General features: G+C 39.7%; 1 protein-coding gene across 10 annotated transcripts in view; it reads right to left on the bottom strand.

The window, feature by feature from the left end:
* Nucleotides 1-26,483, bottom strand: part of MEGF11 (multiple EGF like domains 11) — a 293,615-nt gene that overhangs the window by 65,312 nt on the left and 201,820 nt on the right. For all 10 annotated transcript variants that reach the window (XM_052807167.1, XM_052807164.1, XM_052807170.1 and 7 more), the window contains 2 exons: nt 24,810-25,022; nt 16,650-16,824 (listed from right to left, as the gene is read on the bottom strand). In XM_052807167.1, coding sequence (XP_052663127.1) covers nt 16,650-16,824; nt 24,810-25,022 — 388 coding nt within the window. The remainder of the gene's footprint in view (nt 1-16,649; nt 16,825-24,809; nt 25,023-26,483) is intronic.

The following is a 26,483-nucleotide window of genomic DNA, read 5'->3' as shown; positions in this document are numbered from 1 at the left end:
GTTCAGGGAGAGGGGAAGATTTTCTTCCACAAAAATTATTATTGTACAATATTAGAGCTTAAAGACACACTGCTGCCTTAGGTGTTACCTGTGTTAACAAGCTCTGGATGCTTCAGAAAGTGTTTTCCCTGGATTAATGTTGCCCTAACAAACAGATTAGATTTCTTGTTTCTGTTAAAATTACATTCCTGCTGTAAACAATGACCAACTCCCTTTAAAATTCTTTTCTGGTGTTCAATACAAAGATTTGTATTTATTCCTGTACATTTTGGATCAGGCCTTTACATCCATGAAATGCATTTTCAAAGGAAATAAAGGGTATACCAGACCATAAGGGGAGTTAATAACCCAGCAATGGTCAACAACACCCAGCAAAGTCTGTACCCATACCTGGTCTGTCTCAAAGTTTGACTATTTAAAGACATGAAATTAAGAATTTCAGAAGTACCTACCATCTACAGGAATGACTATGCCTTGGAGGGCTAAAGCCTGGTTCCACTGAAGTCAGTGGCAAAACAGAAAAATCAATTTTTCAAGGTCTCTGCAATGCAGAAGACTAACAGGGCTGTTATTGAACTTGGCCTCAAGTTTGCATAATAAAGACCTATGTGACGGGTTTGTTTGAGTGTTCTTAAGGTTTAATCTGTCAAGGTGCTGAAAATCCTCAACTCCTGTGCAGATTATTAGGGGGGACTGACAACACTGAAAGGCAACATATTTGAACCGTTGCTAATCTCTAATGTGACTCCAACTAATCTGAGATTTTTAACACTCTATCTGATTTCCTCCCTCTCCCCCTCCTCACCTTTTTTATGCCAGACGAATTAGAGGTGCAACACCTGTCACCAGCAACAGGGAAGCCCAATGCTCGGTTCTGAGCTCACAGTGCAGGCATCAAATAGAAAGGTAGCCATGGTGCAGTGCCATATGTATGTAACGATAAACAGATCAGAAAGACAAAATGCAGGTGCTGTTTGTACCTGATGTCTGTGTGTCCAGATAAGCTGATTGGTATGGATTTAGTACATAAAAGTATATATTTATATGTACACACATTACGTGGCACACCAGTGTGCTGGTACACAGTGTCTGTGCACTGATGCAGATCACAGATACAGTTCTGTACATTTACTTATTTAATTGTGACATTTACAATTAACCCAAAGTGGTTCTCCACAAACATTCCCTCAAGGTAAACATATGGTATCCAGCAACACAAACTGTCAGAACAAACTAATTTCCCTAATGGTGTTCCAGTGGAAATTAATGTGCTCTTCATAAGCGTATTTGCACCAGTAGGAAACTTTGTACTTCTACTGGTCTTCTCCTCCACCCTAGACTCAAACAATTTATTCACGACCTTACTATACAGCATCTTTAGTTTTCCAGACATAATGATGTCCTCTGGCAGAGTTCCTTTCCCCTCTGGGTGTTACTAATTACTCCCTGCAGATGCTATTATTGGTGCTAATGATAAAATGCAGAAAAAAGGTTGGGGAAGGATCTTGTGCCCTATACAAGCCAAGCGTTCAGTTTGCAGGTAATCACTGTTACTAAGAACTGACAAATATTCCTTTACCCACTTTGTAACATTATATGGTGTAGCTGTGCTAGAGTTTGATATACATCTCAAACGGCACAATGAAACCACTGTTGGCCTTATTTGGTCTCCTTTTCCCTTTGCCCTTTTCATGGGAGAAGATGGGGTAAGGTGGAAAGGATGGGAAAGAGTTTTCTTATATCTAAAAAGTGACTTTACAGCTCATGACTCATCCAAAACCACAACCATTGGCAGTCCTGAATGCTGAAGTCTTTCATTAAATCATAAAGCACCTCCACCAGCCATCTGCAAACCTTTTCCCAATCTGCACCTCAGCGGTATCACAGTCCTCTGAGCATACTGTAAAACTTGGACATGCCATAAGGACTAAGCACAGCTACCTTTGAGAGTGGGAAGATCTTACTGCTTTGCTTCCTATAATCTTACAAGGATTTACAAACATTTACAAATGGATGTTAGCATTTTATTTCACCTCTGAATTTGTGCTAATATGCTAATTCATACAGTAAATTTCACAGTAAATGCCAAGTTCAAAATTAGTCAGCCTTATAATAATAATTCTTAAATTTGGTGTTTGATCAAAAGTATTCAGCAAAACATGCACACAAATAAATGGAAACTTTATTTGTTATAAAGAGAGTAGTAAGTAAAATTATTATAAATAAGGTTAATTTTAAGTACTTAGAGTACTTTATTAAATACTATTTAATTTCATTTTACTGGTTATAGCCAAAGCCTTTGTTATGCAAAAGCAAAGCTGGGAGCACTGACTGTGAGGGGAGTAAAAGTTACCACAAAGTAACTGTGGTTTGTTATTTTCCAAATTGTTTGTACAAAATCTGGCTGAACTTTGTGGATTCCTATTTTATAAACCCAAATAGATTTGCTGTGGCCTGCTACAGGCTGCTACTGTCGTAACACATGTTACTCCCTCAGTAAGGCCACAGGAGAACCTGGGCCCAATTCTCATTTCTGGCCCATTGGGCCCCTAGAGCCTCTCACTCCCCGTCTGGGTTTTTCTGTTTCCCATCACACAGCCTCACAATTGAGCCGAGATACATTAACGGTATATTTGGGTTATTTTTATTTCAAACCCAGGAGTACTCAGCCTGTGGTCCCAGGGTTGTATGGGTTTCAGAGCAACAATTATGCATCCATCTTCCCAGAAGGGACCTTCCCCATCACACTGACCAGGCACCTTGGGAAGCCTTTGGCCACAGCTTAGGAAAGCCTTTGATTAGGATTTGGCTACCTGGAGAATAATTTGCACCTATCAAGATTGGAGAACTTGTGCAGCCTTTCAGTCTGGACACCATGTATGCATATGTAGAGCTGGAATTAATTGCACAGAGCTCATGGTTTCCAGCACAGTAAATCCCAGCTGTGAGCAATTTACCGTGCAGGATGCAAGGATCTGCATCTAAGGAGTCAGGCACTGCACATTGGCTCAGGGTCCTTTCCAGCTGGGAATCCAGGGCGAAGGCCCTGAGGTCTCGTGTCTGAATATGTCCCTGTCCCACCACTCATGGGAAAGAGGTAACGGAGGTGAGCTGCACTGACTGCACTGGTGGCAGCAGAGCTGCCCTCATTCCAGGCACAGAGATGGTTTTTTCCACTTGCGTGCACCACATGATCCACATACAGTAAATCCACACACAGTAAATCCACACAGGCAAACTAACAGAAACCATGTGTGCAAGATAGGTCTCATCTTTTGAAGTGGAGGGTGTACAGAATCTCACCACTCTCCTGTCCTCCAGCATCTTAGCTCCAACATGCTTCATGCATCCAAAAGGAACAATGCTCTGGCACGATAAAACTGATGATGAAGTGGAGCAGTACTCTGTAAGAATAAAGGCAGCAAATTCTAGCTTTGTGAGGGTTTTTTGACTCCACGAAATCAAGTGAAAACAAATACAAATAAAACTTTCATTTAAAAAATTGGATTTTGCATACTAAAACTCAGCAAACCTGAGCTGGATTCCTGCCAGTGAGCACTATAATCCTGCTCACCACCAGGGAATAGTTTTCTGGTTTGCACTAAAAATATGCCCAATATCAGTCAGTTATCTGCAATTAAAAAAATCCATTCCTACTGCTTAAGCCACCTAAATATGGGCATTAAAAAAAAGAAAGAGGATTCAATAAAGAGAGCAGGCAAGAGATAGCACCCTCCCCCCCGCTTCCTGTAAATCAGCGTAGCACTGTTGCTCGCAAAAAAATCTAGACTAACTTTATAACGCTCGAATATCTGCCTGGTTTAGTATTTAGGTCTTAACTGCAGAGCACTTTAGTGTCAGCGAGGCAATGAATACAGCATCATATAATTAAATGTATTCACAAGGAAAGTAGTGTGGAGAGTAAAAAAAGATGATCATCAACCTCTGAACAAGATTTTTTAATACAGTCAGCACTTTTCACCTAATAAAATATCACAAAACACATTTATCCAGGAGGGACCTCTCCAAAAATAGGAGATTGGATTTAGACTGGGTAAAACAACTCCTACATCATTTCCTTGGGACATTTCATCTGGTGAGACGGCACATCATACCTGAGAGGACAGCCTCCCACAGGCAGCCTGTAATGGAGTACAAGCAACATAGCCATGCACAGTTCAAAAAACATGATGGAGGTCAGGGTTCAGCTAAATCGGATGGGTGTGCAGAGCTCGGCCAGCCCCAGCAGTTGGCTACATATGGGCAAGATACGTAAACAAGCTTCTAATTCTGCTCACAGTGGAGCTGGTGAGATTGTTTATGGAGTAGATATTTCAGGTGGAAATGAAAACATCTATAATACATGGGTTTAGATTTAGTTAATGGGAAGATATATTATCAAGGCATGTCAGTCATGTCTATATCAGGAGGATTACTAATATACATTATGGGGCCAGCTGGATAACCAAGTCCTCTGTTTAGTTAAAGCAATTTAAATCTGGAATAGGGCCACTTCAGATTTATTCAGGTGAGGCAAGGAGTAGGCTCTCTGAATATTTTAAACTTAACTCTGGGGAAGCTATAAAGAGTCAAACATCTGTGGGGCTTATTGCTCTTACTATAATTAACTTTGATCAGCTGCTATTCTAAAATGCTCCAAAAACCACGGCCATATCACAATTAAATGTTCCAAAAGGTAAAATGGCTCAGGCATAACGTGCATTATTTCAAGTTAGTGGAAAGTATTTACATGCCTGAGAAATATATACTTGGTACATGTGCTCTTCATGATGTACTCAACAGCCTACTTGTGTCCAAACTGTGGGACAGAAGCTAGCTAAGTATGTCCAAATATTAAACCGCAGCCCTTGAATATGACTGGTAAAGACAAAAAAAGCTGTTTTCTTCTGCTTTTTTAAATGGAGGTGTCTGAACTGGAGTTATCACTATGGTAAAGGAAAGATTTTAACACAGTACGTGCAGTTCCATCATTTTCTTTCCCAGATTTGGGCAGAATAGATCAGTGGCTAACAGAAACCTAAGCCATTCGGAAATACGGAGAAGCATTTCAGTGCGGTGTACTTCAGAGTGAGAAATCAGAGCTGGCTATGACAATTCTGCACCAGCTATTTTATGGGAGTATCTTTGTCCAGAGATGGTTTCTGTCCACATAGCCTGAGTGGCACAGTCCAAGATCTACCTCATAGAACAATTGTGGCCTCCTGACTTTTTTGCAATAGTAAATTTGGGCTCTGGCTGACAAGTCTGAACAGTTCTGCAAAAAGGACATTGCAAAAACAGGAAATAAACGGTATCATTTATACTTTCAGACTCTATGACATCCTCTGGCAAGAAGATCCACAGTTTAATTATAAATACAAAGGAGAAAAATTATCTTTATTTGTTTGCTTCAAATTCACTGCCTGATTTTTAATTGGGAAACTTCTTATACTGTGATAAATAGCAAACATGTATTCCTTCTTCCCCTTCCTCCATGGTGTAAGAGACCTCTCGCATATCTATCCTCGGTGACCCCTTTTCTAAGCAAAATCATCCCACTCTCTTATTCTCATTTTATGGGAGCCATTTCACAATTTAATTACGCATTCTGTGAAAAGCACTATCTTTGCCTTTAAACCTGCTGTGCAATCATTTAATTGGTTGCCCCTTGTTCCTGTGTTATTAGAAATAGTAAATAACCATTCCTTGTTCATGTTCTATGCACCATCCACAGTTCCATAGATCTCTATCGTATCCCTCCTCAGCCATCTGTTTTCTGAGTTCTAGCTTATCGAGTCACTCTTTGTATAGAAGCTATTCCATGTAAAAGATGATCTTTGTCACCATTCGCTACTTCCATTGTATCCTTTGTAAGCAGGAATCAGTCAAACTGTATGCAGTAATTTGAGATTTAGATATATTATGGATTTATACAATACCACAAAAATGGTTTTTGCATCCTGTTTTGTTCTCTTCCTGATCATTCTAACTATTCTATCTGGTGCTCTGGGTTTGTTTATTTTTTCACTGGTGCTGAGCACTCATTTGAGTTTTTCAGAAAACTATCCACTGTGATTGCCTGATCTCTTTCCCTGAATGGTATGAATTAAATTAGAACTCCCCTTTTGTGTATTTACTTAATGTTATTTTCCCGTTGTCTATTACTCTGCATTTTTGAACACTGAATTTCAACCTACCCAGTAACATGAAACCTTTCCTCAAATTCGTTTCTAGCTTTATATTTGACAATCCCAGTATTTTTGCATTATTTGCAAACTTTCTTTTAGAATTCTTCTACAGCTGTACTATACAATTAAGGATAATGTCCAAGCATAGTCTCAAATTTAAACTTCCCTACCATGCACACTGTCTGCATTCACCAGTGTGGTCACTAGCTGAGACCTGCATCTTTCTGTAGCAGAAGCTGCCAAACAAGTTCAGTACCTCAGTGCATGCCTGAACACTTGTTCACACAGACTGGATGGACTGAGTCCAGGAGGAGTTAAATGTGCTGTACACAGCAGGTATCCTCAGCTGGTCTCTTGCTAAGAGCACTGAAGCCACAGAAGCAGCAATGTGGATGGAAAATATGCAGGTATGGGGCTGATGATGCTAACACCTGCGGCTGACCTTGGTTCTGAGCTGCATGAGCACATGTGAAAGGATCAAAGCAAAAAAAAGAAAGCATCTAAAAAAGAAAAGATATTCTATGGGATGAAAGGAATAACATTCACTGTCAACTTTAAGCTAATGGGGTTTGCGATGTACCTTCTGAAAAGCTGGTAAATAACCTGGCAGTTGTACACAGGCAGATAAACAGAGAGCCCCTTCAGACTTTCACAGATTTTCCCCAAACTAAAAACCTAAAGCAAGAGAGTCCAAGATCTGGTAAAATTTCTGTTGCTCTTTGTCATAAGAAAACACACCAGGATTTTCCATTTATACAGTCTGATTGTAAAGGATAAAGTCTTCTCCTTTGACAGTATTGTTAGACTGAAAATAAAATGAAAAACTAACCTGTGACTTAAATCCTATACTTAGGTGGTTTTAATGAAGCCAGTTTGCAATTTGAACTACCAGGAGAGTCAACTACCAACACTTTTATGCATAGATCCACACATAGTGTGGATAAAGCTATATACATTTAGAAGCTTAATAGATGAAGAGAGACACTGCTATTGGCAAGCAGTTTATTCCTCTGCAAAATTCAGATCAAATAACTCAGTCTGAACAGAATATTGAGCTCCACTGATTCTGAATGAGGCTACAGGAATGGAAATGCAATTTGACATAGCCACATTGCCAATTAAGGATAAAATACAGGAAATATGTCAACTAGCAACAAAGGCAGAGGCATTCAGGCTTTCTATGTGAAGTTGGTTCCTTTGGACCCACTTACGAAAACTTTGGAGTTATTCAGGTAAATAAAACTGCAGCAGAGCCCAGAAGTAAAAGTAAATATAAGAAGAAAGAGGAGGAGACCTGGGACTTGCCCACAGTTCTTATCAAATTATAGACACTGTGTGTGAGTGAATAAGTTCTCATTAGTAGAGGCAGTCACTGAGACAAACTTCACTCTTGTATATCTGGGACAATCCTACCGAAGCTAGCAGTTGTGTTCAGGTAAACTTGGGCTGATAAAGTAGAATTTGAGCTGTCACAGACAATTTCTGGAGCTTGTACATTGATAAGAGAATGAGTAAACAAAATGAAATAGAAGTGGTTCATGAAAGGGTCTGAGAAATTCCATTGAATTCAAAGAAAGGGATGCAGTTTCGACAACTGAGGGAGACCCACTGTGTCTTGTGCATCCAGTGACCATGTTAAATACTCTGGTTCACCTGCTCAAAAGCATACAACAAATGCCCTGAAGCGAGAGGAGACCCTTCATTATGGCTCATTCAGCCAGGTGCTGACATGAACACTGTCAGGGTTTAGGAAAACACAGGCTCCTAAACGCTGTGGCTGCTGGTGCTCCAGCAGAAATGTCTAATTGGTCAATAGGAGCTCCAGGGGGAGAACACCAACAAGCCTAACAGGCAGCAAGCAGCTGGTTCATTGATATAAAAATCAATAGGGGAGCGGCTTAGTCTGAAAGCCTGGGAATACGCAGGTGGCCTCCCCATAATGATCTTCCCTGTTGGGATCTGAATGTAGGATATCTTCTGTAATAAAGCAGAGCCAGAAGAATCCATTTGTGAGTTGTTATTGAAATACTGGTTTTAGCCCACCTCCAGTTTCTTTGCATTGAGGTGATGTTCATTGTTTCCTAGTCTACATGCAGCAGGGCCAGCTCAGAAGTGGATCGGCATTTCAGGAAGGCACCTGCCATTTAAGAAAGATGCAGTACAATCTCAGTGGCTTGCAATGCTTATGAAGGGTGCTGTTCCAAAAGCGCTGAGTACCTGTGCTGTTTGTCCCCAGAAATAGTCCTACAGGGACTTTGAAATGGATCACACAGCCACGCCACCAAGCTTGACCTGAAGCAATGGTTTGTGACGGTAAAATGGTAAAATGGCTCAGTCTGCCAGCAAATTTGCCAGTCACTGCTGATAGAAATGGGGTTTGTGATGCACATACTGATCCACAGGGAGCTGGACTGAGACCAAAGTCATTTCATGCAGGCCACTGCACAGCCAAGAGAAGGTAAATTTCAATCTGTACTGACCTGGCCTGGATCAAACCTAGTAGCCTTGGGATGCAAAACTTTACAGTCTGTTATTAGTCCCAATGGCCTACAAAAAAATAAAAGTACAGCCATTTTATGGGCATAAATATGTACTTTTTTTATGCATAGAGAAGTGGGTAAGAAAATTCAGAGGTCATCAATGAAAAGTGGTATCAAGATGCAATTCAGAGGTAGTTTTCTTCTGGTCTATGAATATGCAAAAATCCTGATAGGTACAAATGATCCCTGATCAGCTCTGTTTATGTGAGGAAGGTACCAAAACATTGGGCATGAGATGTTTTGATTTATGTTAATAAGCTCAGACCTTCCAACATGTAGCCCAGCTGACAGAAAAACTTCTGTACAACTAGAAATAGACAGTTTAATTACAAGAACAATTTTCCAGCTCACTCTTAACTAGGCTGTATGGAACAGTGTGGTTTTTGTTGCCTGCTTGAGATCCACTTGTTGTTCCACATCCACTTGTGAAGTAATCTGTAAGCTTAAAAAAAATGATCAGAAGAATTTTCTGACTTATCTCCATCTAGAAGACACCAAGAAAATGCAAGTTCGAAGGACAGTGCATTCCTCAGAGACCAGAACCAGGAAAGGGGGGTCTAGGATGCATCCATAGTTAGTACAGAGGACCTGATTGTATTATTGTGACTGATTGTCTCACAATTACTAGCATTTTCATCTTTATCCACTTTTCCACATCAATATAATTCTTAACTTTTCCCATCATGGTTTCCCAGGGCACAGTTACATCTTCCATTTTTCAAAAGTTATTTTAGTTGAATTTCCCATATCCCTGTCTTTTACTTTACCCCCAGACCTAAAACTCACATTGATATCTGTTATCAAAGAGACTGCATTTCCTTCTTGCTGACTTTGACAAAATGAACTTCTCAAAACTGTGCAGAACACTTTGAAACTGGCACGTCTTTTTGCTGTTTCTTCAGCTGCATCTGACTACTCTCTTTGTATTCAAGCAGGGACTTCCCCTCTTGCGCTCCTTGTGAATTTGGGGTCCCTGAGCCCATCTGAATGTCCTTTGCTAGCTAAAGTGTCACAGGAGACCTGACAGAGAGACAGTGTTACTGCAGTGGTGGGGTCGGAAAGGCTGGCATACTTAAGGATAGAAATCTGTGGAAAAAAAGGCTCTTTTAGCTCCACTACTTTTAGGACAACTTGTTTTACTTTTATTATTAATTAATAATTCACTCACTGCCAGGTACAGCCTACGCTTGAACTCACTTTCACAACAGTATGGATGACTTTTTGCGTACCCATTGCTACTACTGCTAGCCATACGCAATGGGTTTGAGACATTGGATTATGAATACAAATAGGAAACCAATGAGAAGAAAATGCATCTTCCTTGTGCATCTAGGTAATTCAGGAAATGAGACGGAGGAAGCTATTGCTGTTGCCTGTAATACTCCAGTTAATTGGGCAACTGCTGTGCCAGAAAACCTTTTCCCCACCTACAGCAAGTAAAATTTATACTGGTGGTTGGTAACAAGAACATCTTGATAAAATGGTTGAATTTATTTTATACCTATAAATGAAAAGAGCTCTTAACAAAGGGGGGTAACTGATATGCTTGGTAAATCAAGGATAAAAGGACACAGGCTCTATTGAAGATTTTTTCCCCTTGTCTTTTCTTTTTAAACCTTTTGATGAGGTGCCCTGTTGCTCTGAGAAGAGCTTCCACTGAAGTACTTTTGGAATTATCACAAAGAGAAACAGATCATTTAAATGAGTTAAAGCCCCCAAAACAGATCCACTATCTCCAACCTCAGGTTCTTTTTTTGTATTAAGAATTTTGTGAAATTTATGAAGTAACTTTACTACTGAACCAGGGGCTTATAAGATAAAGAAGTCTCATTCATTTTTTCCCACTTCCTTCTGAAGTGGTGAAGGATGATACATTTAGAATAAAGATGAAAGCAAATATGTAGAAGAGAGGGAATATTCTGATAAATTTGTATTTATCAACCTTGAGCGTTTAGAAAACACCTACAGGCAATGATTCTTCAAATTCCTCCAGACCTACCTGGGATTTCGGTCCTTCAGGGAATATTCAATTGAAGATAAGATAAGGTGCTCCTTTCTATTTACTTTTTTTTCTCTTTTAGACAACAGAGAGAATTTTAAAGGTGTAGGACAGGAGAGCAGGATTCAATTTTTTTTTAAATATAGAGAGAAAGATTGTTTCTTCTCTCCTGTATGTTTTCTTCAGGGAAAAAGAGATATTGTATGCACCAGAAGGAAGTCAGTCGTGGCTGGAATACTCAACAGACTAGACCTGTAAGTTCCTTATGACCTCTATAGATAACACAAAATTATGGTCCTCCTCATTTCTATGGAAGGGTAAACTGGTCATTTTACTCATTAAGTAGGCATGGGGCAGACTAAGACTGGCCTGAGACTGTGTGTGGGGGGTGTTTGTACTGACTGAGAGATTATCTGTTACAAAGTTTGTTATACATTTGCTATGCATTTGAATATGTTTATAATACTGTAATATACATTTATTTTTACTAAATGCTCGAGCTACTCTTTATTGTGTGTTACAGGGGCTGACTTTTACGCCAATGTGCAGGCATGTACATGTAAACCTTGGAAGCAATTTTCACCTCTGTGGCACAGAAAGCATTATGTTGAGAAACTCTGGCATGCTAGACAAAATTATGGACTTCTAGACCCAGATTAAGCCTGTGTTTCAGTCCTTAAGTGCACAGGTTCCCACTAAGCTCAGCTGGAGACATATATACATGAGCACTTATATAAGGATATATTTGAAAGGCATTATTTTATTATGTTTTTAAAATGCAATTTTGATGCAACGTCAACAGGAGATGCAAATGGCTATAGATGCACAGTACTGGGATATATCTTGGGAAGTCTTAGGGAATCCAAGTGACATTCCAAAAGCTGAAAAATCTTCTAGTAAGAGGTCATCACTGCTGTAGTTTCCATACTTTCCTGTACTGTGAGTGGCTTGTATGGGATCTACCAATATAGTCAAGGAATAGAAAAATGTCAAAATGGATTCTTTCATTTTGGTGATGAAGTGCTAGCTTTGCTTGGCAGCATGCAAGGTTCAATAAAAGCAGACAGGTCTTCAAAAAATTGCAGCATAAATAGATGAACTCTTTAAAGTAATATAAGTTCTGTCATCTAGATGTGAAATATAGACCTAAGTGCCCGCCGAAGTAAAAGCTGACCGCACATTCCATAGATAAGTGTTAAAGTTTTCTCAGTGTCTTGGGCTGAGAAATGTTTTAACTACTTATCTCCTTGCCACAATAGACAGAATGAAAGCATTTGAAGTTAAATCCATTTTTCAAAGGAAGAAAACAAAGCATCCATAAAGAAACAAAGGCATATCACAGGATGAGGTCTCTAGATAGCTACTGTCTTCAGGAAAGTTGCAATTAGCTGTGCAATGGAGAAGGTGAACTTAGTTGTATTTCAATAGCATTTATAATTATTTCAGTAGCTAGAATGCTGATAGGTATGTGCAGGGGGTTGTTTTCAAGATTTCCTTGTGAGACAGAAGGTCAGGATTCCTGTGGTCTCTTGTCATATTTAATTCATATCCTCTGGCCTTCTTCACCACATTTATTGAATTACAGGAATAAAGTTCAATGAACCAAAAACAAAAGAAGAGAGGACAGGGCAAATCCTGATTTCTTTTACATCCCTATCGCACAACTGACTTCAGCAGGCCTGTAAGAGAGCATCTTAAAGCAGAATTTGGAAGGAGGGGGAGGTACAAGTCAGTATAACCCCTCTCACCACCCCCATAATTGCATCCAAGTAATTTATTGCAAGGAGCGACTATTTGCATGTGGGAGTAAGGATCCAATTTCTACCAGTCAAGAATCTCCCTGTATACTTTTTAAGGCTAATCTTTGTGTACTCCCTGTGTGTTTTTATCAGATTCCTTCTTGCCACAAATGAGATGGCAGTAGAATGGCTTTTCAAAACCATTCTTCAGAAAAGCATTCCTGGCAATTACATCATATGTGTGCTAAGAGGTAATCCTCAAATATGTTAAAAATACCAGTTTCAGGGAAGTGCCCTATTGGCATGCTTATAATGATGATTCCCTGCAATTACCTTAATTAAATTGATACAACCTTCATTCTCCCTTCACAAGTGAGATGCAATAAGAACAGGTTTTCCAACAGGCCTGCAGTGTGGACTTTACTACTGGAGTAGCTCTAGACATGCTCTGTGATATTGGGGAAGAAGATTTTGTTGTGTCTCCTCCACTCCTATTACCCTATTTTTATTGTCCTGTATGCTGCCTTCAAGAACTGGGCTGTTTCGGGTATAATTGTGGATCACTCAGATTTCTCAGCTACCTCTTCAGTCAAATCTACACATAGCGTCTGCACTGTGGTTTAGACACTCATACAGTTAAAATAGTGCAATCCCCTAGTGTGAGCTGTCATATCAGAACCTCACACAAATAACCTCTACCGGTACCCAATAACATCTTTATAACAGTGTAGTTTGTTTTCAGAGCTAGGTGTGTGCAAATCTGGTTGTTGAGTCTGACCCAAAATATTAATCAAAAAAAGAAGACATAAAATGTTTTCAAATTCTATCCAAAACTGCAAGCTCACCAATATTTAGCTTTGCCATTTGAATTTTTGGAAATGTCACAGCTAATAAATAATGTATTATTTTCTGAGCTACAATGTAGATTTTTATTTTAAAATTTGACTCTGCCTAACTTCCAAAAATTAAGTGCTCTGCTCACGTACATGTCAACCTATGGGATGGCTGCCTTTCCACTTAATACATTTAATAAAGGTGACCAGATGCTTTGTGTTTTTAATGGCTTGTTCTGCATCCCAACAAAATGTCCCTGTTTTGGCTGCGATTGCAGATGATTCATTCTGAAACCCAGCCCACCTGCCCTGACACAGCCGAGGCAGGGCATAGTTAAAAAACAAGCCATCTGTGCAAAAGAAGTGTGCTGGAGGAGTGCTTTGTCAGGAAAAGACTGTCATTTCTTGGCCCCTATGTTTTCTAGGCATCCATAACCCAAAAGTCCCATGGGTCCAACCTCTCTGCCTTTGCAGTTAAATTTTGCAGTTATATCCCATGTCCCAAGATATTCTCTTCCTTCCCCCTTACTTAGAAACCCTTCAGCCTGCTCCGCTATATAAGATCGTGCGTAGATCAAATGTTTCTGTAAAATGTAAGAAAGATGTTGCTCCCACTTTCATTCTTTCCAATCACATGGCAAAACTCCTGACCCTGTAGCTGCATCAGCGAAGCCTCATGCTAGAAAAAGCAAGAGGGATTCATTTATGGCTTTTCTGAATAATTAGCTCTGCCCAGTTCTGTACTAGCATCACTCTATTGTCAGTGCTGCCAAAAGAGACATCCTGCATTCATGAACAGTCACGCCGCTTGCTTGCAGGCTACCCGAATTCAAGGGCAAAATTCTACCCGCAGGCAAAGCTCCCCATTGCCTCAGCAAGAGGCAGGCATGCATATTTGAAGGCAAAGTCTGGTCTTGAATGTGTCACTGAAATAAGCTACTTCAAGCCTTGAGAGGGTTCTGGCCCCACAGCATCTTTCACATGACCTGCAGGCTGCATCGTGAAGCAGTGCTGACACCTTCTCCCTGCCCAGAGGATGGAGCATACAGCAAGAGCAGCTCAGCAGGACACCACCATTCCAGGGTAGGAAGTAAAAGTTCCTGTCAAGTTTTCTTTACAGCCTATGTTCTCTAGCATTTGAAAGAACCATTGCAACTCAAGTCATCTGGCATGCATACGAATGACAAATATGCTTCAGAGGCAATAAATTAGCAATTTCAAGGCTTTACTTCCCCTCATGGACTAATTGTCAGAGATTATAGTATATTATGAGAGAGCAATGATACTAATGCCTAAATATGCTTCAGTGATTATAGAGCTATCCTCAATAACCAAGCTGTTTAAATGTCAATGCAAGAAAGCTCTTTATTATGAGATTAAATATTATTTTGAAGCAATGCAATAGGAACTTCCCAGACTTCATGCCTGCAATAATACTGTCTTAGAGCAATATATATTGGACAAACTATGCTTTTTTTTAAATGTGTACAGTAAAGGGTCCCAAAGTATTTTTGTGCTGCAAACTTGAACCGCATTCCTTATAAGAAGGATGATCTTGGTATATTTCCTTTTGCATTTGTTACTAACATGCTGCTGCCTTCGTTCTTTCCTCCGCTTTATATTAATACTTGTGTATCACTACTGTATAGAGAAGATAAAGTCTTGTTTTCTGTTAGTGTGAGTGAGTGGAGAATCAAACCTCAAAGCCTTTTTCTTCTTTTTTTTTACATCTCTAAGTACTAGTGTCTTGCATAGAAGCTTTTGACAGTCCTACCCCTCACACCTAAATAAATCTGTTTACACCTGTCATTGAGAGAACCCCTGGAAATTAGACAGAAGCCCCAACTTTCAGGTTCAGCTGTTGACACGCAGCAGAGAACAGAAGTGTCTTTAAGCCATAACTCCAGTTCCACAGTTCGGGAGATGACAGTTGGTGATCACGAGCTCAGGTGTGGATTTAAAAGGGAGGGAGGCTAAAAAGTCTTTAGCATCCCACTAATCTCATATAGGACTCCCACACTATGGATCTTGTCACACAGCTGTGCAGCCTTTCCCTATAGATGACAGCAATGTATGTCCCTGCAGAATACCACAACGTTTCTTTCTAGAAAACCCTAAACACTGCCGTGGGTGCTGATGGTAGGACTTGGCTGCTCTGCTGTCCAGATCCAACATGCCATTCCGCTCCCATTGTTTCTAAAGCTACCTGGTATGATGTCCACCATGTTTCATAAATGCAAGTCAAAAGATCTACAACATGGTCAAAGATCACATCTCATGTTCCCTAGTATTTGAAAATATTTATTCAACTCACTTTGAAGCTGTAACTTAAAACAATAGAGGGTAAAACTCATCTAGGAGGCTGCACATTTTAGTTGGCTGCTAAATGTCAGGGGAAGTTCTAAAAATATTGGGAATGTCTTTGAATCTGAAGCTTGATTTCTAGTAAACTTACTAATTATTACTAATAATTACTATAATAGTATAGAAAACATATAGATAAGCCTGTGGGGACAGATCATGTAAAATAAGGACACAAATTACAGAAAGACAACTGCTAATGAAGTTGTGGTGGAATTCTCTCTTGAAAATAATTTTTTTTCTTTATGAAGTATTGTTTCTTAAACATAGCCTGCAGATCTCTTCCATGGTGCACTCCTGAAGTAAAGAGGTGCTTCATATATGGATGACCAGGGAACTTACTAGCAAGACTTCCATTATGCCCAGCAGTAGCAGGACTGGACACCTGGATCCATGTCCTAATACTTTCTGCTGCAACCTGACAATTGTTAATTCTGAATTTTTGTTGTTTCATCTTGGCTGATTTCTTCAGCCATTTTATATCTCATCTATAAAACGTAACACTTGTTTGCCTCAGAATGTCTGAAGCTCTTTCTGATGCTCAGGTAAAAGACACCTGCCATATATGCTCAGAAAAGACATAAATTGCTCTATCATTTGTAACATTTTAAAAGATCTTCATCTATTAATATCACAGTGTGACTGACAAGGAACATGCTGAAAGGCCATGAGAATTCTTTTTCTGCTCTTCCAGGCAGACAATAATCTGACATCTTTTTTGTGATGTCTTGACTTAGAATATAAGATGGGAAACTGTGTCTTTATCCTTGTAACAGTAATAAACTTACAATACTGATGTTAAGTAAATAACCATAAGTAATAAGTTGACACTGATCAAAGGAGAATTATGTGGACTTATAATAGAATGCGGAAAAATTACCTGCATTTGGCCACTTTTATGCAAATATTATTTGAAATCAGACTAAAATGCTCTTTAATTTTTTGCAGGCACCTTATGAAATGTCCCATTATTCCCAGCTCTCACTTACCATATATCCTGGTGCACACATACACTTTCCTGTGATGCTGTCACAATCTGCACCGTTCTGGCAAGGGCAGGTCAGCTGGCAGCCTTCGCCGTAGTATCCAGGGGGACAGGTTTCATTGCAGTACAATCCAGCCCAGCCAGCTTTGCAGCTACATTCTCCAGACAATGGATGGCAACTAATGAAGACAGGCAGACATTAATGAGATGTGCACATGAAAGAAAAATACAGTCTGTAACCACCCGTAGAATGCTTTACATGCAATGCCAGCAAGAGTCACACTAAGAACAGAACAAACGTGAACACTTATAAGGATGGTGAACATAAGCAGCCATATAACTTAGGAAGTAAATAGGGAATATGGTGCTAAATACCAGCCCAGCACGCCACTTCTAAACATCTGGGAACTGCCACAGCACTGGTAATTCTACACCTTTGAAGTTCATGCTTCTCCATTCTCAAATCAATGTGACTTGGATTACTGACATTAACCACAACACGATTAATCCATATTGTTGTATGACATATATGTGCCATACTATTTAGTATAATACAGTCAAAGGTGTTCAGGGTTAGGAGAAATTCCAATGGATGGAGGAATGCAACCAAGAGAGTTGTGAAGATAAACCTGAGTCCTGTGGCACAATATTCTATTCTATTCTATTCTATTCTATTCTATTCTATTCTATTCTATTCTATTCTATTCTAATTTGTGTATTAAAAGTGAGTGCCACTTCAGCAGAACTTTTCAGTAGGGAGAGGTAGAAAGGAAAGTGCTTTGGAAGGGAAAAATCTCCTTGGAAAAAGTTTTGCAGGGAATATTCAGCCATAGTGAACAGAACTGATCACTACCTGAAGCCTTGGGATTTCTGGGGGGCAGGAGTCAACAGGAGCCCTGGGACTAAATCTCAGCTGTGCAGGGAAACAAGTCAAGTTCCTTTATGCTGAATAATGAGCATTGCTGCCCAACATTAATCCTCTGGTTTTCATTTCTATTCAGACAATTCCACACTGTTGTGAGAGCACACAGGGAGAAAAGTAGAAAGGAGAATCAAGCCCAAAAGACCAGACAATGCCTGGTCCTTCTGCATCTGGTAGGTGGAAGACTTACCCCTTTGTTCCTTCTGCTATGAAACATTTTATCTTTATTCACCATTTTCTCTTCTACAAACAGAAAGAGCATCTCCCAGGTTTTCTTAGGGCACTAACTTCCCACAGCAGGAGAGCCATGCTGAGGCTGTGGCTGAGGGCTAGGAAAGGAGGGGAAGGCTGGAGATGTGGTAAGTCCTGGTTTGAAGAGATGGAGGTTTCTGGGGGATGGGAAGGGAGAGCACAGGGAGATGTCTAGTTTGAGGAGATGAGGTGATCAAAAGAGAGAGCAGGGGATGGAGAGGGAATCTGATCTTTGGAAAAGGACCCCATGTTGTCTGAGGCCAGCTGGGAGTATAGACCTCAGTGTGCTCTGGGAGCCTCTGAGAAAATGAGAAATAATATTGCTACAAATCAGTTTCTTTATTATTCTCAGAACAAGAAAGAATCGAGTTCTGCAAGGTGGCACCTCTCTGTGGACCCGTCTCCTGGATTTTTGCCTCATAGAACCTATTTATTTTCCTTTACGATTATTTATTGCTACAGTTTAATATTGCAGACATGACTGAATGGGTTTCTTTACACCTATAAAATTAATATCGTATATGTTAATTTTCAAGGTAACCTCATAAAACGTAATTTCCAAGTATGTTTCTGGCAGTTACTGGTAGGAGAGGTTAGTCATATACTGTTGTGACTAAGAATGATCAAATTTTGTGAGTGTCATATGTTTCATCCTAAATAGTGTTTTACTGACTAATTAAAACAATTAATCAGCTTAACAAAGTACCATCCATGAAATTCTTCTGACAAAGCAGTCCCTGAAATTATGGTTGTTCACAAAGCACCTCTTAACATTCAGATGAAAATAATAAAAGCTCGTTTTTTCCCCCTCTGTGTCTATTAATCATTACCTAATAGGAGAAGAAAGCTAAACATTAAAGAAATATTTTAAAGTGGATTTTTTGTTTCTCCGTTTTCACTGCTACTGCACATATCATACGGTTCCATGAGAACTGCAGCTGTTGACTAAATTAAATCTTTCAAAGGTAATAAATGATCATGGCAGTTTGAATCAGTCTATGACAATTCAATTGAAAATACTATACTCAGTAAGAATTTCTACTCCAAGGTTGGCTCCTTCATCAAAATGAAAAGCTTTTTTGCATGGAATGCAAGCTATATATTGAGGACTAAATATCATCCTAACATGCACTAAAATAAGAAGCAAAAACCAAACAGGCTTTGCAGAAGAGTCTGCAGGAGATAGAGGGCTTGGACTCCAAAACAAGGTCTAGTAGAAGGTTGAGACCGTATTCTGCCCTCCCAAAGCCTTGTCCACTCTTTCATGAGGCTACGAGCCAGGAAAAGTCCAATGCAGATATTTGGGTCCCTGCATCCATATAATCTTCCTGTTGAAGCAAGAACACTTTTGTTATCAGCCTAAGCATATCAGAGTTTTGTTTTTCTCCTAGGCCAAGCACTTGTAGTCTCTCAGTGCTTTGAAATACTTACCTTTTGCTGCCTTACAGAATTCTAGCATTGTAGGATTAGGAAAAATCCTCCACTTTAGATTCTAGAGTTATGGTACCCATAACAATAGTTCCGGGTAGGTAGCAACAGTTGGTGAATAGACCATACAGCAGGGGAAGAGAAACTTCTCCTTGACAGTAGCAGAATAAATCTTTCCTAAGCTTTTGCCAAAAGCCAAACATTAACACACACCATAGTGTTATGGTAGTGTAACAAGCAAAAGGACCTCAAACCTACATAGCTAGGTCTGAAATGAGGTTGCAGGCTGTATCTGGCCAGGGGAGACAGGAGACTTGTCTCAGATACAGAGAATACAAGGCCCTGAATCAAAACCACTTGTTTGACAATTAAGGTGCCCTGATGCAGTGTTAGCTTGAAGATGGCTGAGATTTAGATGCTTAACCAAAATTCAGAAGACAGCTGTTCTCTTCCCAATCCTGCCAGTGAATCTTGGCCATGTAAGTTCCTCTTTCTGCCTTCATTTTTCCCATTTGTAAAATGATGCCTTTCTTCCTTTGGAAACCCTTTTAAGATCTGCAGCTGATATCACTAAATAGTACTAAGTTTTTATTATTAATTGTTCTTCTATTCTGGTATGTATGAACTAGTAATTAAAGTCATCAGAGTTACATACTAAATATATTGCAGCTCATGATGTAGAAATAGTATAGGTATGCATGTATGTGTGAGTTAAGAATGTTTCTCTCATATTGGCATTCTGTAAAATTTCATTCTGTTCAAACTATGTACCTAGAAATATAACAATAGCTAGGAAATTCATCTATCGTCCATCCAACCATCTATGCATCCAGACTGTCCAGTGAACTAAATGCTAGCTGCATTGAAGTTGAAAAGTTTGAGGCACTTAATGGCAAAGATGTTACGGCAAAGAATAGGAAATACAGCTAGCAATGTCAATTATTTGTATAATTCCTCCCTTCCTGTTCCGAATGTGCCTTTCAAGGTCATGAGTCAATATAACATTTTGCCAGCACGGGTTACAGCATATGTAAGGCACTTCTCCATGCCACCAATAAACTGAAATTAAGAAACACAAACAATTCCACCAGAGAAGGATCACTGAATGGATGGGTAAGAGAATGTGAGGCCTCCAAAAAGATCCCAGAAGGCAAACCCACTAATATCTGCTTTCTAACCACTTGTGAGCAGGAAGGGAACCTTACTCTCTTGAAAGAGTTTGGCAGTGTTATACATTAGTATTTTGCATTGAATCTTAACAACTTTTATTTCTTCAAATCTCCTGCATAACAGGAAGGAATAGTGTAGAAAACTTAGAGCGAACGCAAGCAGCCAAGTGTTCCTCTAGCTCTAGGCCAAGTAGAGGTGGAAGCTGGAAGCTGTCCACAGTGCACAACATGGCATGAGAAGGAAATTGTTCCATGGCTCTTGCTGCAGTTTGGAAGCTACTGTACGGTCCCTGGCTTTTGAGCCACTTTTACAGCAATAAAAGATTTATTTTTTAAAATTTACTAGCTGAACTGAAAAACAGAAAGTAATTTTTGACCTTTAAATTGTTTAAGAATCTGATTTTGAGGAAAACTGAGGAAACCAGGCAACTTTTTTGAGGCAAACTGGGAAAAGAAATGTTTTAGACAGCACAGCTGTACCAAATTCTGAATTTGTTCTCCACAAAACTTTCAGCCAAAACAACTTCTTCCCAGTGAATTGCCTGACTTTCTGTTTATACACCAGTCATCTCATCTTAATTAACAACAGCCCTAATCCTTATTTAACAGTATTTTCTGTCTTTTGGCGTCCATACTACATTCAGTCTCCCTTACTAAAATGTCCTCTTGCTTTTAAAGAAGTAGCCACAATGGGACTGTACGGCCACTACTTCAGTCCAGCAAGTCTTCAAAGACAGCTTCATTCAAGCACATTACTGACTTAGGTCAAGGCAAAACTTCATGCAAGATCCATGGGGTTTGGTCCTTCCGAACTTTTCAGTGTTGAGGCAATAATCACAGTCTCTGGAGATCTATCCGTTTCATTTGACTTTGTCACAGTAGGAAAGTGTCAAGGCTTAACAGGTCACTGTGTCTTCCTTCCGTTCTCATGTCTCTGACCTGGGAAAGACATTACTAAAGGCATATGGCTCCACACCAGTGTTCAAGAAGGGTGGGTGGCTGAGCCTATTCCAGCTATTCATTCCCCTCTCTGCTTTTCAGAAGAGCAAGCCAGGATTATGCCTGTCTCACTATTGTAGACTGTCTCAACATGGGCTTTTTACATAAGGGACTATTTTACAGGTGTATCCTTTCCTGTGGAAGAACAGTCCAAGTCACCAATGCATTCTAAATTACCTAATTCTGGGGTTGTTCAAAAGTCCTGTACAAAGTGCCTTTCAGCGTGCTTTGATGCAGAAATTATTGGATGATGTTCTTCAGCCATTACTATGCAGGAGGTTAGACTAGATGATCATGCTGGTCTCTCAGACATTAAAATAGATAGATCTATGAAAATAGAAAAGCTGCTTGTGTATTTCTTAATGTTCCTCCCCAACCTGCTCCTCAAATCTCCCAGAACTTTCTGTTCCAGCCGGCTCTCCAATAACCAGATCAAATGAGTCAAAACCACTGACAGAAATAAGCAAGCTTCCCTCACCTTCTTTCAAGTGTTTATATAATTAGCCTACACACTCAGGTATTGCAACAAGTAGCCAAGAGTTTAAACTGCTTCTGCGGAAAATAGATGGCTGTCAGTAAATGAATCACTTTGGAAGACCACAGATCCAGTAATGATAAAAATTCAGGGGAGGAATGGGAGGAGGTGGCTGGGAAGAGAAGTGCACTGTATGGGACTGGTTAAACAATCAGTAAAAAGATTTGTTCAGAATATAGAGTGCCTTTGGAGAAGGTCATTTTCCATCAACTCTGACACTCCTCAGCTCAGAAACTGACAGCACTCCGAGGAGCTCATTGAAAAGTGGAAAGCTGAAATACCATGGATGAATGAAAGAACATTTACAGATCTACAGCTTGCTGATATCTCTTTGTTCCATAACAGCAGTGATAAGATGTAGGAAAAAGGGAGATTTTATCAATGGAGAGACTAGACTCATTTATTAAGGAAGTGGAGATACCATCTTAGCAGAGGATGCTGCAAGTGAAGCTGACGGAGCAGTGATGGAAGGGAAGGCACAAAATGTATCCATCAGACAGCAACCAGGCACAGGTCAGGTACACAGTGGGTAAGAACAACCACATGCCCAGAAAAAGCTGTGAGAGGATGCGATCCTCCACCTTTCTGAGCTCTCTCAAACTTGAGACCTCATCTTTCTTCAGAGCTGGATGGTGGTCGTCTGTTCTCTCAGGAAGGATCTTCTGACAAACCCCCAGAGCACCTCCCAGGTAGTTCTTTGAGTAACCCAGGATGAACTCTTGCACCCTCAAACTCACAGTCGTCCCCCACTTAAAAGACTCTTAATGAACCGAGCACTTAGCTGAGAAACAGCAGCCAAGCTTGGCCTTGCCTGTGGCTTCCAGTCCTTCCACTCTATTTACACCTTTACGGGAAAATGGGCACACAAACAGGTTTCTGCAGGCTAGGAGAGGGGGTGAAGACACACTGTGTCAGCTACTGTCTAAGGGCATATGCTCACCCTCCAGTACACATGAAGAACAGCTTTCACTGAGGAGCAGTTTACCTTGTATTTACCGCATGTTTAAGTCGTGTACACTGGCAGGTACTGCAGAGTAGTATGACATGCAGGAATTTATACCTTAGCTCACTCTGCAGTAATTCTTGAGACATCCCCTATCCTCCGTACAACACAACATTAACCTTTTGTGTATAATGCTCAGCTCATGCCTTAGGGATGTTATTTTTTGCAATGATTTTATGATACACAAAATAATCAGAAGTGATAGAAGCCTGTTGTACAGAGCTGCCTTTGAGGTGTCGAACACTTTGGATCCTCGCTGTCAAACCCAATAGAGCTAGAGCTATCTTTCTGTAGAGGACTCGTATCATCAGAATTACAAGGCTTTTAAATAATCCATTGTGAGCTCTGACTTTCAGTTAAGCAAAGCCTCACCACTCACGGCTGAACTTGAATTCACAAGAAAGATCACCTGTTTATTTCCAAGACTGAGACAAATAGAGTCTATCTCAAGCACACAAACAGATTTGCCTGAAGTGTTTGTGTGTGTGTGCGCGCGCGCGCGTGTGTGTGCACGCACACAAATTAGGTGGTGTTGCTTGCATACATAATTGAGGAGAGTGTTTATATTTTAGCAGGCTGCAAGATTGCAAGCTAGGTTTGTCATCATCAGCAAGACAGTCAGGTCCCTACCTGTCTGGTTTAAAATTGAAGAATGTCCGTATCAAGGGCATATTTGCTTGGGCATCAATTATCCCCACCTCCCTCTGAAGCCTACACAATCCTGAATTGGCTATGAATGCTTAACAGTAATGGACAGAAAAAGGAGGAAAACAAGTGGGAGCTGAGGGGCTCAGCATCTTGCAGACATGGTAAGGAAATGTGGGCACTCTAGTCCATCAGAATAGCTGAGGCCAGGGTGTTTTCGCTGTCCAGGCTCCCTTTACTATATGTGAGGGAGTGAGGAACATCCAAATAGCAATTCTTGCAGTCAGTAAACAAGGCAAGGAGTTGCAAAAGGTAACAAATAGGATAATAGGGAAGAGTCTTTAATTCTTCCTTTTTTCAGGGTTTGGAAAATTTATTCAAGCCTGCAATGGGAAAGTAAATTCAACCTATCCCATGTTAGCTGCTCAAGTCTGTCTGTGGCTCTAACTCTTAGTAATGAGAACCTCAAGAATCAGATCCTAAAAAAAAGCAAAAGGGAATAAAACATCAAAACCTGACCTTTTAAGTGAGGCTTATTCCATTTTAGGTATACTTCCCTGATGTTTATTTTCCTGAATATTTCACACATACACATACAGAATGAAGAGCAAAAATAGGCACACAAGAGAAGAGATGTCTATTTTGACCATGTCGACTCTGTAACAGTTCCATAGACTGACTTGGGGATATTGATTTCAGCCTATTTATACATCTGCCTCAAGTGTTTTCAACAAGGTAATTTGCCACGAGACATAAACTGAAGCAAATTAGGTTTCATTTTGAAAGTCCCCTTGCTGTCTATAGATTTAACAAGAAAACCCATGTCATAAAAAGCGACAAAATGATGGATTTGAGTAAATATACCTATATTTTTTAAACTTCAGTGTGTTATTATACATACATATGGGCATCATATGATAGTTCTTATACCTAAAAGACTGCAGTTACAGGATAAGGCCATATGTCAGATTGTTTCAGATTTTAGAGAAACTAGTTAAGTAGTTAACAGATACATGCTTAGTAGCTGGCTGGACTGAGGCTTATGGTTCCAAACCCGAGGTCATTTAAATCAAAGGTTGCAATCCAGAGGAACTGTCTGTGTTCTTAATTAAAACTACAGAGAAAAAGGCAGTAGGTATAGTTAATTGAATTTTTTCCCAATGCTTTTATTTGACCAGTCCCCGCACTAGTATATAATATGATGTACATACCTGCGAGTGTTGGTAATATTGCAAGGACACCTCTTGTTGCATTTGAGGCCATAAAACCCTTCTGGACACATTCTTTCTTGGCAATAAATCCCTTTAAATCCAGGGTCACACATACACGCTCCATTTACATGATAACACTTTGCACCATTTTGGCAGTCACATCTTTGTGTGCACTGAAAGCCATATGTCCCAATAGGACACTCTTCCTGACACCTGTAATGAAATATGTGAGACAGGATCCAATCAAATACTATAGTCTAGTCTGCTTATGACTTTTACATGGGAATGTTTTTGTTAATGAAATAAATTTAAAATTATTGCTCATTTATTTATGTAATATACAATGAACTGATGATATCACTGAGTGATGTGGTATCTTGGGCATGTAAATTGCTGTTGACTGAAAGTGCATTAATCTCTGTCCAATTATATCCTGCAAAATTTGCATTAGTTAGTATTACCTTAGTTAACAAAGTGCATTCTTGTTTCCTGGACCTTGACAATTCCATTCATCAACCATAAGAAATTGATATAGAGTAAGATACTTTATAGAAAAACCCTCATTTGTTTGCTTTCTCTTTATTACAGAAGGATTGTGCACCTTCTTTAAAAGCATATGGTCCTCTTAGTGATAATGAGGATTGAAAGGTCTATTAAAAAATATTGAGTAAAGTGTTCTCTAGCAACGTATAGTTTTACTTTGCCTCTATGCTGTCATTGCACCAGCTTTATACCAACTAGGAGAAAATATACTCCTTTGTCTTTTGTGTGTGTGTTCACAGTAACTAAAGCTCAAATTTGCTTTTCATCTCTTACTCCAGGGATGCTCAGTAGTATAAAATCTCAAGACAAATCACTTGCACGCTCCTTAGTGTAGTATCTTCTCCAAAATTGCCAACATTTTTAATATTTGCTACACATAAAAAGGGAACCGGCAAACGCTATACACAGATTGTTTTAAATTGCACCTTCCATGCACTGTTTAAAATATTTCCCTGCTGGATACATTATGAAATCTGCCAAAAAGTCTGTTTCATTGTCCTACACAACCAGTTTAAGTATTCATAATATTTCCTACTTTGAAAAGCTCAACTAAGGTCCTAAAGAAAGCAACTGATTCTGTGCTTGACATAACTTAGTGGTTTCAAAATTCTGCAGTGAGTCAGTACTACAGTTTACATGATCCACCATGAAATACAGATATGCCTTTTCAGTTAATAAAAAAAAGAAAAAGAAGTCCAGAAAAGCCCAATTCCCTTATCGCATGGATGCCAGATATTGGAAATTGCCTATCAGCATTAATTTAATCCTGAGCATTGATTAAAGTGTACACTGTAAACTCAGTGGATAGAGGCAATTGTTAAATGTCTTTCTGCAGGTCATTTCACAGCTGGCAGGTGAGAGTTAATATAATGATCAGTAATAAAAGATTAATGTGTGATGCAAGCCAGGCAAAACTGCAATGAACACAGCCAGTATATAAGAGGAGCATTACTTTTGCAGCTTCAGATTATCATGTTTTACTAAAAATAAATGAACAAAGCAAAATGCCTAGCTAGTGATTTAACTGGAGCAAGCATCAACACAGTTGCTAGTTACACAATCCAAGTTCAGGAGTTCATATGAGACCCAAAGAGAGAGGAGCCTGTGACAAACAGGAAGGGAAAAAGCCCA

The sequence above is a fragment of the Harpia harpyja genome, chromosome 14 (assembly GCF_026419915.1).
Source record: "Harpia harpyja isolate bHarHar1 chromosome 14, bHarHar1 primary haplotype, whole genome shotgun sequence".
NCBI lineage: Eukaryota > Metazoa > Chordata > Aves > Accipitriformes > Accipitridae > Harpia > Harpia harpyja.
This window is presented reverse-complemented; position numbering and strand designations above follow the sequence as displayed.